The sequence below is a fragment of the Lissotriton helveticus genome, chromosome 12 (assembly GCF_964261635.1).
Source record: "Lissotriton helveticus chromosome 12, aLisHel1.1, whole genome shotgun sequence".
Classification (NCBI taxonomy): domain Eukaryota; kingdom Metazoa; phylum Chordata; class Amphibia; order Caudata; family Salamandridae; genus Lissotriton; species Lissotriton helveticus.
Window position 1 is genome coordinate 372,281,973 of NC_136073.1, and position 12,581 is coordinate 372,294,553.

Consider the following 12,581-nt stretch of genomic DNA (forward strand, 5'->3'; position numbering starts at 1 on the left):
CAGATAGCTCTGATCCGGTCTGTGCTAACCCTTGGTCTATTTTTAGCTGTTTTTTTATGTTTTCTCTAACTTTTTGGAGAACTTGTTTTCTGCTGGTGTGAGGATTTCACTCAAGAAACCGACTGGTTTCAAACCATGTGTGGCCTGTCACAGGCAAATATCGGTGTCAGACCCCTACTTGGTGTGTTTGTGGTGCTTCGAGTGGGACCACGACTCCAAGACTAGTGAGGACTCCTTCATGCTGCTTGGCAGCTGATAACGGTCGACTCCACCACACTTGAGGCCCCTGTTGCACAGAAGATCCTGGATCTTTTTGCAGATTCCATACCAATGATCATAGTCGTCGCACTCAAAATTATTGGGGATGTCTGGTAAGTCCCATAAACATACGTCGAAGAGGTTCTAGAATTCGCTGCGTCCGAAGTCTTTTGTCAAGATGTTGGACCTGAGCTCGGATCTGCTTCGTGCTTCCCTGTTCTTTTTGGAGCCAGACCGACCCCTGCCCAGCTGAAGTTCTATTAGGCCATTGGCCTCATGTTTTCATGATCCTGCCCCCCTGGAGTATTTCGAGCCCCATGGGTGAGGGAGAGGCCCCTACTGGAGCCATGCTTGCGGGTTCGTCCTGGGGCTAGTCGAGCCCTATAGATCTCTTGCTGGTTCCGGTGCAGAGCCACCATCAAGACCGACCTTCCTCGGCACCCGCTCTAGTGCCGATGCCCCTAGGCGGCACCGTCTCAGTCATTATTTCAGACTCCCACACGGAGCCGGATGGGCGCTGTAAAATGCAGACTCCGGTGCCGACTTGGTCCATGCTCTCCCTAGTAGAACTTTTTTGTTTGTTAGGCCTGGAGAGGGAGACAAATGGGAGGGGTCTATAGGCCTGGAGAGGGAGACAAATGGGAGGGGTCTATCTTCCCTCATGGTTCCCAGGAAGAACAAGAACAGGACAACTGGTACGAGGAAATGGTGGAGGCCAGTGGGTTAGACACTTCACCTGACACTGGCCTTATCTTTCCTCCCACCATGGCTAGTGAGGAGGGAACCTATTTTTCATTGGTTGTACACAGTGTGGCTGAGGTCTTGGATCTTACACTACCCTCAGTGGTAGTCAAGGCAAAAGTCTCCATGTCCAGAACTAATCCTGGAGTGATGCCTGCGACTTCACCTGATAACGAATCCAAGAGGCTGGATAACTTTGGCTAAAGAATGTTCTCTTCTGGAAGCTTAGCACTGTGGTCGGTGTACACTGCATGTCAATTGTGCTGTTATTCCCAATGATATGGGAATCTGTTGCACAAGTGCTGCTTATGGTCTCTGAGGAGGACCAAGCCATACTTACCATGGCTGTTGCCTCTGGGCGAGATGCAGCAAAGTTCACCATAAGGTGAGGGCTTGACATGATCGACTAGGTGGGCAGAGCGATTTCATAGTCGGTGGCCATGTGGCACCATGCCTGGTTGAGAATGTCTGGCTTTTATGGGGATGTTTAAGATTCCCTCATGGACTGCCCTTTGATGCTCTTTCCTCTTTGGAGAGAAGGCAGATTCAGCGCTGGAGCGCTTTAAGGACAGCAGACCTGTGGCCAATTACTTGGATTTGTCTATGGCCCGTTGCCAACCCCAATTCACCTATCGCCCCAGCAGTTCCCATACCTTCACAGCCACTAAGGCTAACAGGTTTCTCAGCCTTTTCTAGGCCAAGGGTGCAGGTTCCATAGACAACGTGGGGCAGACAGCAAGTGGTCGGGTCATTCCATATCCCCCTCGACCAAACCCTCCTGCCCTGCCAAGCACCCACTCAACCCCCGTAGCCTCTGCTTCCAAGCATCTTTAGTTTGCCTTCCAAACATCATGGGCACCCATTGGGAGGGAGGGTATGCAGGGTAGGAGTTTGAGCCACTGGCATTCTGTGACCTTAAACCGCTGGGTCTTACATTTCATCCAGAGCGACTACTCCCTCCCCTTTGTGACTACTCTACCACGAACACCACCCACTTAGGTTTGGCTGACAGAGGACCATTTTTCCTTGATCCATCAAGAAGAAATGGCTCTCTTGGCCAAGGGAGCCTTAGAGAATGTGGGCATCAGAAGTAGGTTGTGATTGTTATTTCCGCTACTTTCTAGTGTCAACGGAGGACTGACTCTTCAGTCACCTCCACCTTCGCAACTTCTTGAAAAAGTGGAAGGTCAAGATTTTCAGGCTCGCCCAAGTTCTGTTTGCCATAGTTCCGGGAGACTGGATGGTTGTTTTGTACTTGGAGGATGCATTTCCACATCTTCAACCTACCTGACCACTGATGTTACCTGCGGTTCATGGTAGGCCAAGGGCACTTTCAGTTGCTGTGCTCCCTTTTGGCCTTGCAAGCACCCCTCAGGTGTTCTCAAATGTGATAGAGGTGGTTGCAGCTCATCTACGGAGGTGGCGTAGTCCTGTCCACCCCTACTGCGACGATAGGCTGTTGAAGGCAGGCTCGCAGCATGCAGTTGTCTCTCACCTTAAGACGATAAACCTCCTACACTCACTGGGGTTCACTATCATTGTGCTGAAGTCACAGTTCACTTATCTCAGATTCCCCCTTTCATCGGGGCCCTTTTGGACCCAGTGGACTTTCAGACATATCCTCCCAAGCAGCTAGTCCAGGTTATCCGGGTTATGATTCTGATATTTCATTCTCTACTCTGGATTTTGGTGAGACTGACTCTGAGGCTGTTGGGCTTGATGGCTTCCTGTATTGTTGTTGACATATGTGGACTCTGCAGTGGGACCTGAAGACCCAGTAGGCACAGCATCAGGGAAATCTCTGACATAGTCCCGATCTCAAAGGGAACTGCAATAGATCTGCAATGGTGGCTAACAAACCACAATTGGGTTAGTGGCAGACCCCTTTCCCTTCACCAATCAAAGCTGACTGTAGTGACAGATGAGTCACTCTTGGGATAGGGAGGACATCTGGGAGAGGTGTAGATTAGAGGACTCTTGTCTCTAGCAAAAGTCTGAGCTCCACCTCATCCTGTTGGAGCTTTGGGTGATTCTCTTGGCATTGGAAGCCTTTCTTCCTTTGGTCAGGTGAAGGCTGGTGCTGGTGTTCATGGACTATACCACTGCCATGTGGTACTGTAACAAACGGGCAGGATAGTTTTGTGGACCCTCTGTCAAAAGGCCCTGCATGTCTGGACATGACTGGAATATCAGGGCATTTTTCCTGGTGGTTCAACATCTGGCATGCTTTCTGAACACCAGAGGGGACAAACTGAGCTGAAGATGCCTAGCGGATCCCAAATGGCATCTTCATCCGGAGCTGGTGCAAGGTCTCTTTCAGCAGTGGGGAGAGCCTTGGCTAGATCTCTTCTCCACCGCCTAGAAAACTTGATGTCAGCAGTTTTGCATGCAGGAGTTTCCAAAGTGACTCTTACTCGGAGACATGAGTTAACTCCGACCCCCTCTGCGCCTTTCCACCAATACTACTTCTGCCTAGAGTTCTCAAGAAGATTGGGAATGACCAGGCCTAAGTAATCCTTGTGTCTCTGGATTGGGTACGTCTGGTATCCCGAGTTGTTGAGTATGACCAGTTGGTCCTCCAGACATGTTGCATCTTTGAGAGGATTTTTTGTCACAGCAACAGGGGAGGGTCCTGTACCAAAACCTACGCACACTCCACCTTCATGAATGGAGATTGAGAGGCGAGAGTTGTCCGCTTTCTTCCTACCTACTGAAGTCTGTAATGGTATTCTGGCAACTAGGCTTCCCTCATCAAATTGGTATATGCCTGCCTTAGGATAAGTTTGTGTCTAATGTGCTGCCCAAAACATTGACCCTCTATCTACACCTTTATCCTCCTTTCTGCACCTTTATCCCACGTTCTCCTACTTGCTTTATCTTTAACCCGGCAGGACTCTGCTCTGGGCTCACTTAAAGGTTATCTCTCCTCCTACTCGACAATTTTAGGGTTTGTGGACCAACCTTCTCTCCAAGTCACCTCTTGTGACTAGATTCCTTATAGGCCTCAACCATATTTTTCAAACTGAACCATTTATCATGCCTCAGTAAGACCTCAACCTCTCCTTTCTCATGTGTGCACCATTATAGCCTCTGCACAATTGCCCTCTTAGTTTATTTCCCAACAAGACTGCCATTTTAGTGGTCATAAGATTGGCCACGAGAGCCTGTGAATTGAAGGCAATCTGCACACCATCCTTCTACCACTTTATACCCAGGCAAGCTAGTTCTCTAGTTACATGTCTCCTTCCTTCTGATTGTTGTGGTTTCCTTCCATGTAGGACAGACCATCACCCGGCCCACCTTCTTTGCACCTTCTTCTCCCTCCAAAGAGGAGAGACTCCACTGTCTAGACACAAAAAAAGCCTTAACATTCTATCATGACCTCACCATATAATTTGGGGTGGACGATCAATGGTTTGAGGGCTATGTAGAAGCTAAAAAAGGAAATGCAGTGCAGAAACGGATCTTATCGAGATTGATTGTTCTCTGCATTAAGATCTGTTATGCACTGGCCAAGAAGCAACCCCCTGAGGGCTTGTGGGCTCACTCCACCAGCGCCAAGGTTGTGACCAATGCATTAGCGTGCAACTTTCCGGTTCTGTACATCTGAGGCAGCAGCCTGGGCCTCATTGCACATGATAACCAAGCACTAGTTCCTTGACAGTCAGGTCTGTCGTGATGGGCTCTTTGCCCATTCTGTCCTGTAGGACTTTCTGATTTAATTGGATTTGCAGTCCCACCTCCGGGGAGCAATTTCTTGGGTGTCTATTCAAACGTAAGGTATCTGCGGCTAGAAGCCTCTATCGCATTAACAAGTTACTTAACTTAGATAGCCCCATATCTGGTATGGACTCTATCTAACTGCAGATTCCTTACGGACCTTTCCATCCTCCTGCAAACTAATTGTGATGCAAGGGACACCCCTTTTCAAGGCCCTAGATTGTAGCACCACTGGTCTATTCTCTTGTGTATGTGCAGCTGAATACCACCTGCCGGTGTGCAGGCATACTCCTCGAAAACCTCCCGGATCCAGTCTGACACTTGGGGATATTCTAAGTTAAGGAATGTGCGGGCAGATAATCTCTACCAGATAACGCATTATGCAAGGTAAGTAACTTGTACTTTAATGCAATTATTAAGCCAATCTGCATTTTGGGCTATGCATGTCAATGCCTTCTGCACCAAAGCGAAAAAAAGACACCTCAATGAAGGTATGCTACAAAACTCAATAAATGCTAAACAGATCCTAGATGAAATTGTTCAGCATTAAGAGCTAAACAACTCCACGTGCATATATATATGCTTTGGCATGCAATAAAAGCCTTGATTCAAAGCATGTTCTCTTCTATAGCACCTATACTGACAAACTTGTAGAAAGGAGTTGGTGTCCTGACAAATAAACTAATAGTTCTTGAAACAAACCTCTTTCCATAGAATTCCTGTTTAGTATTGAATAAAATTTGAGCACTTAAGGAGAGATAATAACATTCTTAGCAGGAAAGCATTATAAAGATTAAAAAAAAATTCCAGCGCAGACAATGTGTGATTTTATGTGGCTTTGTAGAATTAGCAAATTATCTCAACTAGAATAGAATAACAGCTAGCACAACTGCAGTCACTCGTGCATGCGATGCACTAGAAAGGGTTGAGGCATTAATTTACCTGGGCAGTGTCCTAGACGAACAGGGCGGCACAAACACAGATGTCAAAGCAGGAATCTGCAAAGCAAGGATTGTCTTCATTCTGCTAAAGAAGATCTGGAGCACCAAAGACCTAAAGTCGGTCCTTCTGTATGAAGCAGAAACTTGGATGACAAAACTGATGACTACCTACAAAATCCAGACCTTCATCGACCCCTGTCTAAGCAAAATACTCCAAATTCGCTGGCCAAACATCATTAGCAACAACTACCTATGGCTGCAGACTTTCCAACTCCCTGCTCATGAAAAGACACTTGGGCTGGACAGGTCACACCTTCTGCAAGCCTGCATCGAAAACCACCATACCAGCCCTCACCTGGAACCCTCAAGGGAAACAGAAAAGAGGAAGGCCAAGAAACACCGGCGCCAAGGCCTCAAAGTGGACTGCTAGGAGATGGGTTAAATTTGGAGTCAGATTGAAAGAAAAGCCCAGGACAGAGACTGCTGGAGAGATCTGCTTGTTGGCATATGTCCCAGGAGGGTTAGTAGGCATAAGGAAGTATTTAAAAAGCTATATCTTAATAAAAGTGACTGCTTGCCAACTATTTGTTTTATGAAGATGAGGCCATATTTGAAGCGATTTAGAGACTTCATACTTTTCTTGATTAGGAGGACTCCTCTTCTACCTTATAGGATGTTGATGTGTCTTCTAATTCAACCTACCAACATTGAAACACAAAGATAAAATGAAACTTTAATACAAAATCACACTTAGGAAATTGTTAAGGCCATCCAATTGGCTCAGACTAGAAAATATTTAAACCCTTCTTTGCTCCCAATTTACTTGAGATTTTAAGGTATCTTCACAATAATAATAGACCAAAGGCTCAAACCACACATTGTGGGTATGAGCAATGCCCACCATTGGTGCAACAGTAAATATGATCTTGAAAAGAAAACCTAATATCCAAGGGTAGGCCTTTATTGTAGTGTTTGATAAATCACTGCAGTCATTTAAGCCTTTAAAAATGTTAACCACTTCAAGCTAATAGGATGCTTCATCAGAATTACATTTTGTAGTCACTGATAAATGTATACTTAGCATGCTCATATCAGTGGGGCTGGCTCTACAACATTTAATCTGTTTTGCACACTTCTATTCTCTCTTTCCTTTATTTTTCTCCCCCTCTTTTTGTCTTGTGTAATGTTAGAGGGTTTCTTGCTCCTACACAGAATATAGGAATATAAAATATTGCCTTCAACATCTCCACCATAGTCTGTGTGTCATAGTAGTCTTGTTCTAGTCACATCAAATGTTGCATCTGATATAGATGGCAGTTATATTGTACTATGTTTTTTGTTTACTTTATTTGATTGTTATATGGGAAAAAACCGAATGAAAGCTTTCGAAAAATAATGAAAACCGTTAGGGTAATTCTGGCTCTCCGTATTGGTAACATATTTTCAATTCTCTATTTCTCTCATTTTAGGAGCTCATCCGAAATCAGTTTTGTGGACCAAATTTCACAGAATCCTACTGTTGGCCTTCAATAGTTCATGGTTGCGATACTCTTGTAATATCGCCTCAAGGGAGAAATCCAATGAATTATGTTCCTCCAGTTCTTACATATTTGCACATTTCATCTGCAGCATGCAAGACACTGCCATCTAGAAATGGGGTAAGTGGAAAAGAAATTACGCACTTAGCATTGTTACATTTATTTGAAAAGTACTTATTCAGAGATGGTTGTGTGACACTGTAGGAATGGATGTATATCATCACAACTCATGCTTTTACTACGCATGACTTGTGTTGTAAATCCTGCGTTGTAATGGTAGTGCGTCGTAAAAGTTGCGTTGTGATTGATGTTTCCCGTAGGAATCGAAAGATTTGTGGACCTTCAGTGCACCAAGAAAGGAAATGGGATTTGAGACCAAAGCAATTTTTTTTTACCAATTATTTGTTTTAATCCCAGATGAACTTCACATCTTAAGGCTACAATTAGCAAATTTCACAATTGTGACACTTACGTTCTAGGAGTCGTAACTCCTACGCAATACGGGGGAAGATGAGGAAGTTCGCAAAGATGAATAAAAGCTGATAGCTGGAAGTGACCAACATAGTAAATCTATCAATTTGCATAATATCCCTTATTTCCTGCTGAACCATTTGAGCCTTTGCTATAGTAGGAGGAGAACTTGTTACAGAGGAAGTAATTTTTGCAGCACAGTAAGAACAGCAAGCAGGCCCGCAATGCATACAAAGGCAACAGGTAAAAATGACACCTACTATGCCTGCCAGTATTATTAAAATCTTCTATCCCCCAAGTGGACAACAGACCCCATAACCACCCAGATAAGGACCAAGTACCAGTGTCTGCATGTACTTCAGAAGCAAAACGATGTAACTTTTGGATGGCCAAATGAACAGACGGGCGGAGTCAGGAATATATACACAGCAGGAACGGCCAATCGCGCGGCATGCTCCTCCTCGATCTGCCAAAATAACATCTAAAACCATCCTGTTCTGAAGCAAAACAAGTCTCGTAGCTTGAAGCTCCACGGTTAAGTTGGTCAATATTCCTGCAGTGGTGTTGATTACCCTCTCAACTACCCTAGACAGACGCCTTACTTCGTTGCCAGTTATGATGGGGCCCCAGATAGGAAATGTTCCCTTTGCGATATCAATAAAGTGCTGTTCAGGTGTATCATTATGATCTATTTCAGTAGTGACGATATCTCTTTTGTTTCGAACTGCGGACAGACCCTGCTCATCTAATCGATGATCCTTATGATCGTTATGATCGTTAGAGGGGGCTATATAGACTGGTGGATACAGAAAAGACAAATAACAGCGGCCTGTCCAACCCCGGGGGAGCCATGTGTAAGCATTTTCGCCGCAAACAAAATATACATTTGGAGGTGTTAACAATGGTGGACTGCTACACCGACGGTCTCCTACTGAGATGTGTCCTGCTCCCTGGACACAAAATGCTGAAGTACTTTTCAATATGGACACTGGGATGGCTTTGTCATCAGTAAAATTTCTGTCTTGAAATTGCTGAAAATACTGGGTAAAGTTAAACTCTGCAAAATAAAGTATTTCATTTCGCAACCAAGTGACATTCTCGTATTCAGTATATTGGTTCATACGGGGGCGTGGCTTGGATGCCGAGGCGGCCGGCAGCGTGAGCGCCGAGCTCCGCTAAGAGACCCGGCATTTATCCTGGCAATCGAACCCCCAGAACCCCCCACGTAGCCACGAGGGTCGGGGAACCGATGGGAGACTAACCTGGAGGACCTCACTACACTGCGACGGTAAATGCGGGGATAGCGGAGTACACCCCGGGGCCGCGCGGATCACGAGGGCGGCTGCAAGATGGTGGCGCCGTCTTCCTGAGAGGCTCCTGGACGGCGTTGCTGGAGTGGCGGGCGGCGGACCTGCTGTGCGTTGCCGGGTGCCCTGAGTTCCGGAGCGGAACGAGACAGGCGGCGAACGCGAGAGAGCTGAGGCAGCACATCGGCGGGAGTCCCGGGAAGTTCGGGTCGGGACTCCTCCCCCCGGCCGGCACTGCGAAGCGTATCGCCCCCGGAGGAGAGACGCTGGGGGCAGCTCGGTGAGACTGGTAGCTGCGTGGCAGAGGGCGGCCCGCGCCGGCTGGCACTTTGGAGTGGCAGCACCACGGGGGCCTGTATTCGAACTGTAGAGGCTGGGCCCCCCCTCCCCCTCATCCTGTGTGAGGCCTAGCTTGCGGGTCGGTGCCCATTGAGGGGGCGACCGAGGCCCGGCCTGGGGATAGCGGGCTCACTCCATTGGATCTGCTGGGTGGAGGGCGGCAGCTGCTGGGGCCAGGAGCTGCGGAGATTACCGGATGGCCCTGGGGGGCCGCGGACTGTGAGCCGGCGGACGGCGACGGGTGGTGGGCCTCTTGTTGGGCCTCTCCTGCGTGCTGCGGTGAGCCGGGGGCGCCCTTACTCGGAGGCACACAGAAGAGCCTCATAAGGGCAGAAGTGAGCTGGAAGAACTGTGAAGCTGACTGTGGGGGAGCCTGCGCCGGGCAGAATTGGATATACGCCCGCCTGAGACTCACAGCGGGGACGGGGTGTCCTGCTTGAACACTTGGTGACGCCCTGGCCGACTTGAACTCTGGCCTGTATTCGAGGGGACGTTGGCGGAGGGAACTGGCTGCGGCTGCCCTGTCGGGGCCTGCACGGACCCCGCGGCTGAGTGGAAGGGCTCGCTAGCGGCGCTGCGGGAAACTGTTTTGGCGGGACGGGAAGAGCTGATGGGGGACTCCTCTCCGACTCCTCAGTCCTGGGAGCTGACCCTTGGGGTCGCCCGGCGCGCATCGAGGGACCCTGCGGCGTGAGCCTTTGTAGGGATCCGACTGTTGCCGTCATGGGCAAGCCCCGGGGGAGGAAGGAGGAAGACCCGTAACCCTCTGACGCCGAACCACCGCCCCAAGATGACAGGGAACTTCAACTAGATAAGATACTGGCAGCCATTGCGGACTCTCGCACCGCCCTCCAGCCGGACATTGTGCAGGTGGCAACGGAACTGGGCCTGCTGCGAGTTAATCACTCGAAGTTATCGGACCAGGTGAAACAAGTAGAAAACACGATCCAGAAGCTTGAATCTGCGAAGGCCGCGATGATGGCGAGCGCCTTGGACCGAATAGCAGTGCTGGAACGGCGGGCGGAAGAGGCAGAAGGAAGAAATCGGCGGCACAACATCCGAGTGTTGGGATTGCCGGAAAAGATAGAGGGGCTGAACATGGTGCGCTACCTGAAGGACTGGCTTAGAACAGTGGTGGCCCCTGAAGGATTGTCTACCTTCTACACCCTGGAACGCGCACACCGTGTCCCTGCCAGACCTCCCCTGCAGGGGGCCTTCCACGGCCAGTGGTGGCGCGGCTGTTGTATTTTAGGGACCGAGACCTGCTCCTTCAGAAGGCTCGAAAGGACGGCCCTTTCCAGGTCGACAATAGTAGTGTTACACTATTTCCAGACTACTCACTCGACACTCAGTGGCGCCTTATGTCCTTCCAGGCTGTCAAGAAAGAATTGCGCGCAGAAGGGATCCAGTACTCTCTGTTCTTTCCGGCCAAGCTGCGCATCACCCTAGATGGGAAAACCTTTTTTCACGATACACCAGAGGAAGCGTGGGCATGGCTGGAGTCTTACAGGGCCGGCAAAGACGATCGGGAGGTGGAAGCGCGGGAGTTGGCTAGAGACTCCCAGCCCCGCAGATCCCAGCGACTGCGGCGCCGACCGCAGGGATTGCAGAAGCTATCAACCTCACAAACGACAGAAGAGTGCAGGGGAGTGCTGGATGCGGTGAAGGCGATATCTGGAGAATTGTTGAGGACCTAGACGACGGGCTCGGACCTGGGAAGTGATAAGGACCATTCGAAGGCAGAATCCTCTGCGTCGGACAGTGTACACTTACCGTTGGTTACACCAGGAACGGCGGACGGACTGCTGGGTGAGTAGACTTTGCACTCTTCATGGGACTGGGAGTTCTGGGGTGGTTAGATGTAGTACAATGATTGTCGCTGTTGGGGGGGTTCCTATGGTGCATTGGATGTACGAAATAATGGGACCCCGGGCTATTTTTGAATGAGTGGGAGAAGCGGCAGTAAGGTTGGGGAGTTATAGGGGGGGCTACGTTTTTGGGGGGTACTGAGGCGGACAAAGGGTGCGGTTTTGATTCTTCACAGGTTACTTGCTACGCTCTATCCACCCCCACCGGATGTTTCCAGTTAGTCTGCCTTCACTTCGCTTGAGGCACATGGTTGGGCTAGTTTGGATGGGATTCACTATGTTGGTGCCTGTTCTGGGGGGGAGGGTTCTGTTGTGGGCGGGGTGGGATTGTTGGGGGACGTGGTTTTCTTGCTTGGGGGACGATGCCTGCCGGCACGACTGAGCGGTAATACAGAGTTCTTGTGTTTTGTACATATGTATTGTGGACCCTTCACCTGGCTGCCAGGGAGGAGGGGGCGATTTCTGTGTATTTTGCATTATTGTTATGGGTCCATTACCTGATGTGAAATGTGTGTCCTGGAATGTACGGGGATTGCACTCCATGCAGCGTAGATACAAAGTCCACTCCTATTTGGTGCGTAGGGGCGCGCAGATAGCCTTCCTGCAGGAAACACACTTGACTAGAACGGAGGGTTTGGCGCACCACTTATTCAGCATTTGCAAGAGGGGTGTTGATTTGGATTAGGGCTGGGGTCCTCTTCCAGGCAACTGATCAACTGATAGATTCGGAGGGCCGCTATGTAGTGGTTAGAGGACGCCTTTATGGGCGGGAGGTGACCCTCTGTAGTGTGTATGCCTCTAATGTGGAACAGGCGCCCTTTCTGGAGAATCTGTCTATTGCCCTCGCGGATTTTTTTACGAATCCAGTATTGATGGGGGGACTTTAACTCCATTGGGGATGTGGTCATGGACAGGTTCCATCCTCCACTACCCACGGCTCCGGTTCACAAACTAGCGAAGGTCAGGTCCCAGTGGCAAGCTGACTGGGGGTTTATTGATGTTTGGCGAGCGCAGCACCTGGACGATAGAGATCATTCATACTTTTCGGCTTTGCATGATTTACATGTGCGGCTGGACACGATTTTGTGTAGTCCTGGCCTGGTATCATTGGCGGTTGATAGCGAATATTTATCGCGCACCATGTCGGACCATAATCTGTTATTAGTGAGTTTCTGTTTGGGTTGTGGAGCGCCCTATTCTACCGACCTGTAAACTGCGTACGGAGATGCTGGAGGACCAGGCCTTTCGCGCGGAGCTGGGAGATGGGGTGGAGCAATATTTTGCGGAGAATTCAGGCACGGCCACCACAGCCCTGGAATGGGATGCTTTTAAAGTGGTGGTTCGCAGGATATGTATTGCTAAATGGGTGTGGTAAGGAAGCTGTTCTTGCAGGAAATC

The 12,581-nt window shown here is 49.2% G+C and overlaps 1 protein-coding gene across 4 annotated transcripts in view; it reads left to right on the forward strand.

Annotated features, from left to right (window-relative positions):
* Positions 1–12,581, forward strand: part of TDRD12 (tudor domain containing 12) — a 3,388,409-nt gene that overhangs the window by 1,472,774 nt on the left and 1,903,054 nt on the right. For all 4 annotated transcript variants that reach the window (XM_078668261.1, XM_078668260.1, XM_078668262.1 and 1 more), the window contains one exon: positions 7,130–7,318. In XM_078668261.1, the coding sequence (XP_078524387.1) occupies positions 7,130–7,318 (189 nt within the window). The remainder of the gene's footprint in view (positions 1–7,129; positions 7,319–12,581) is intronic.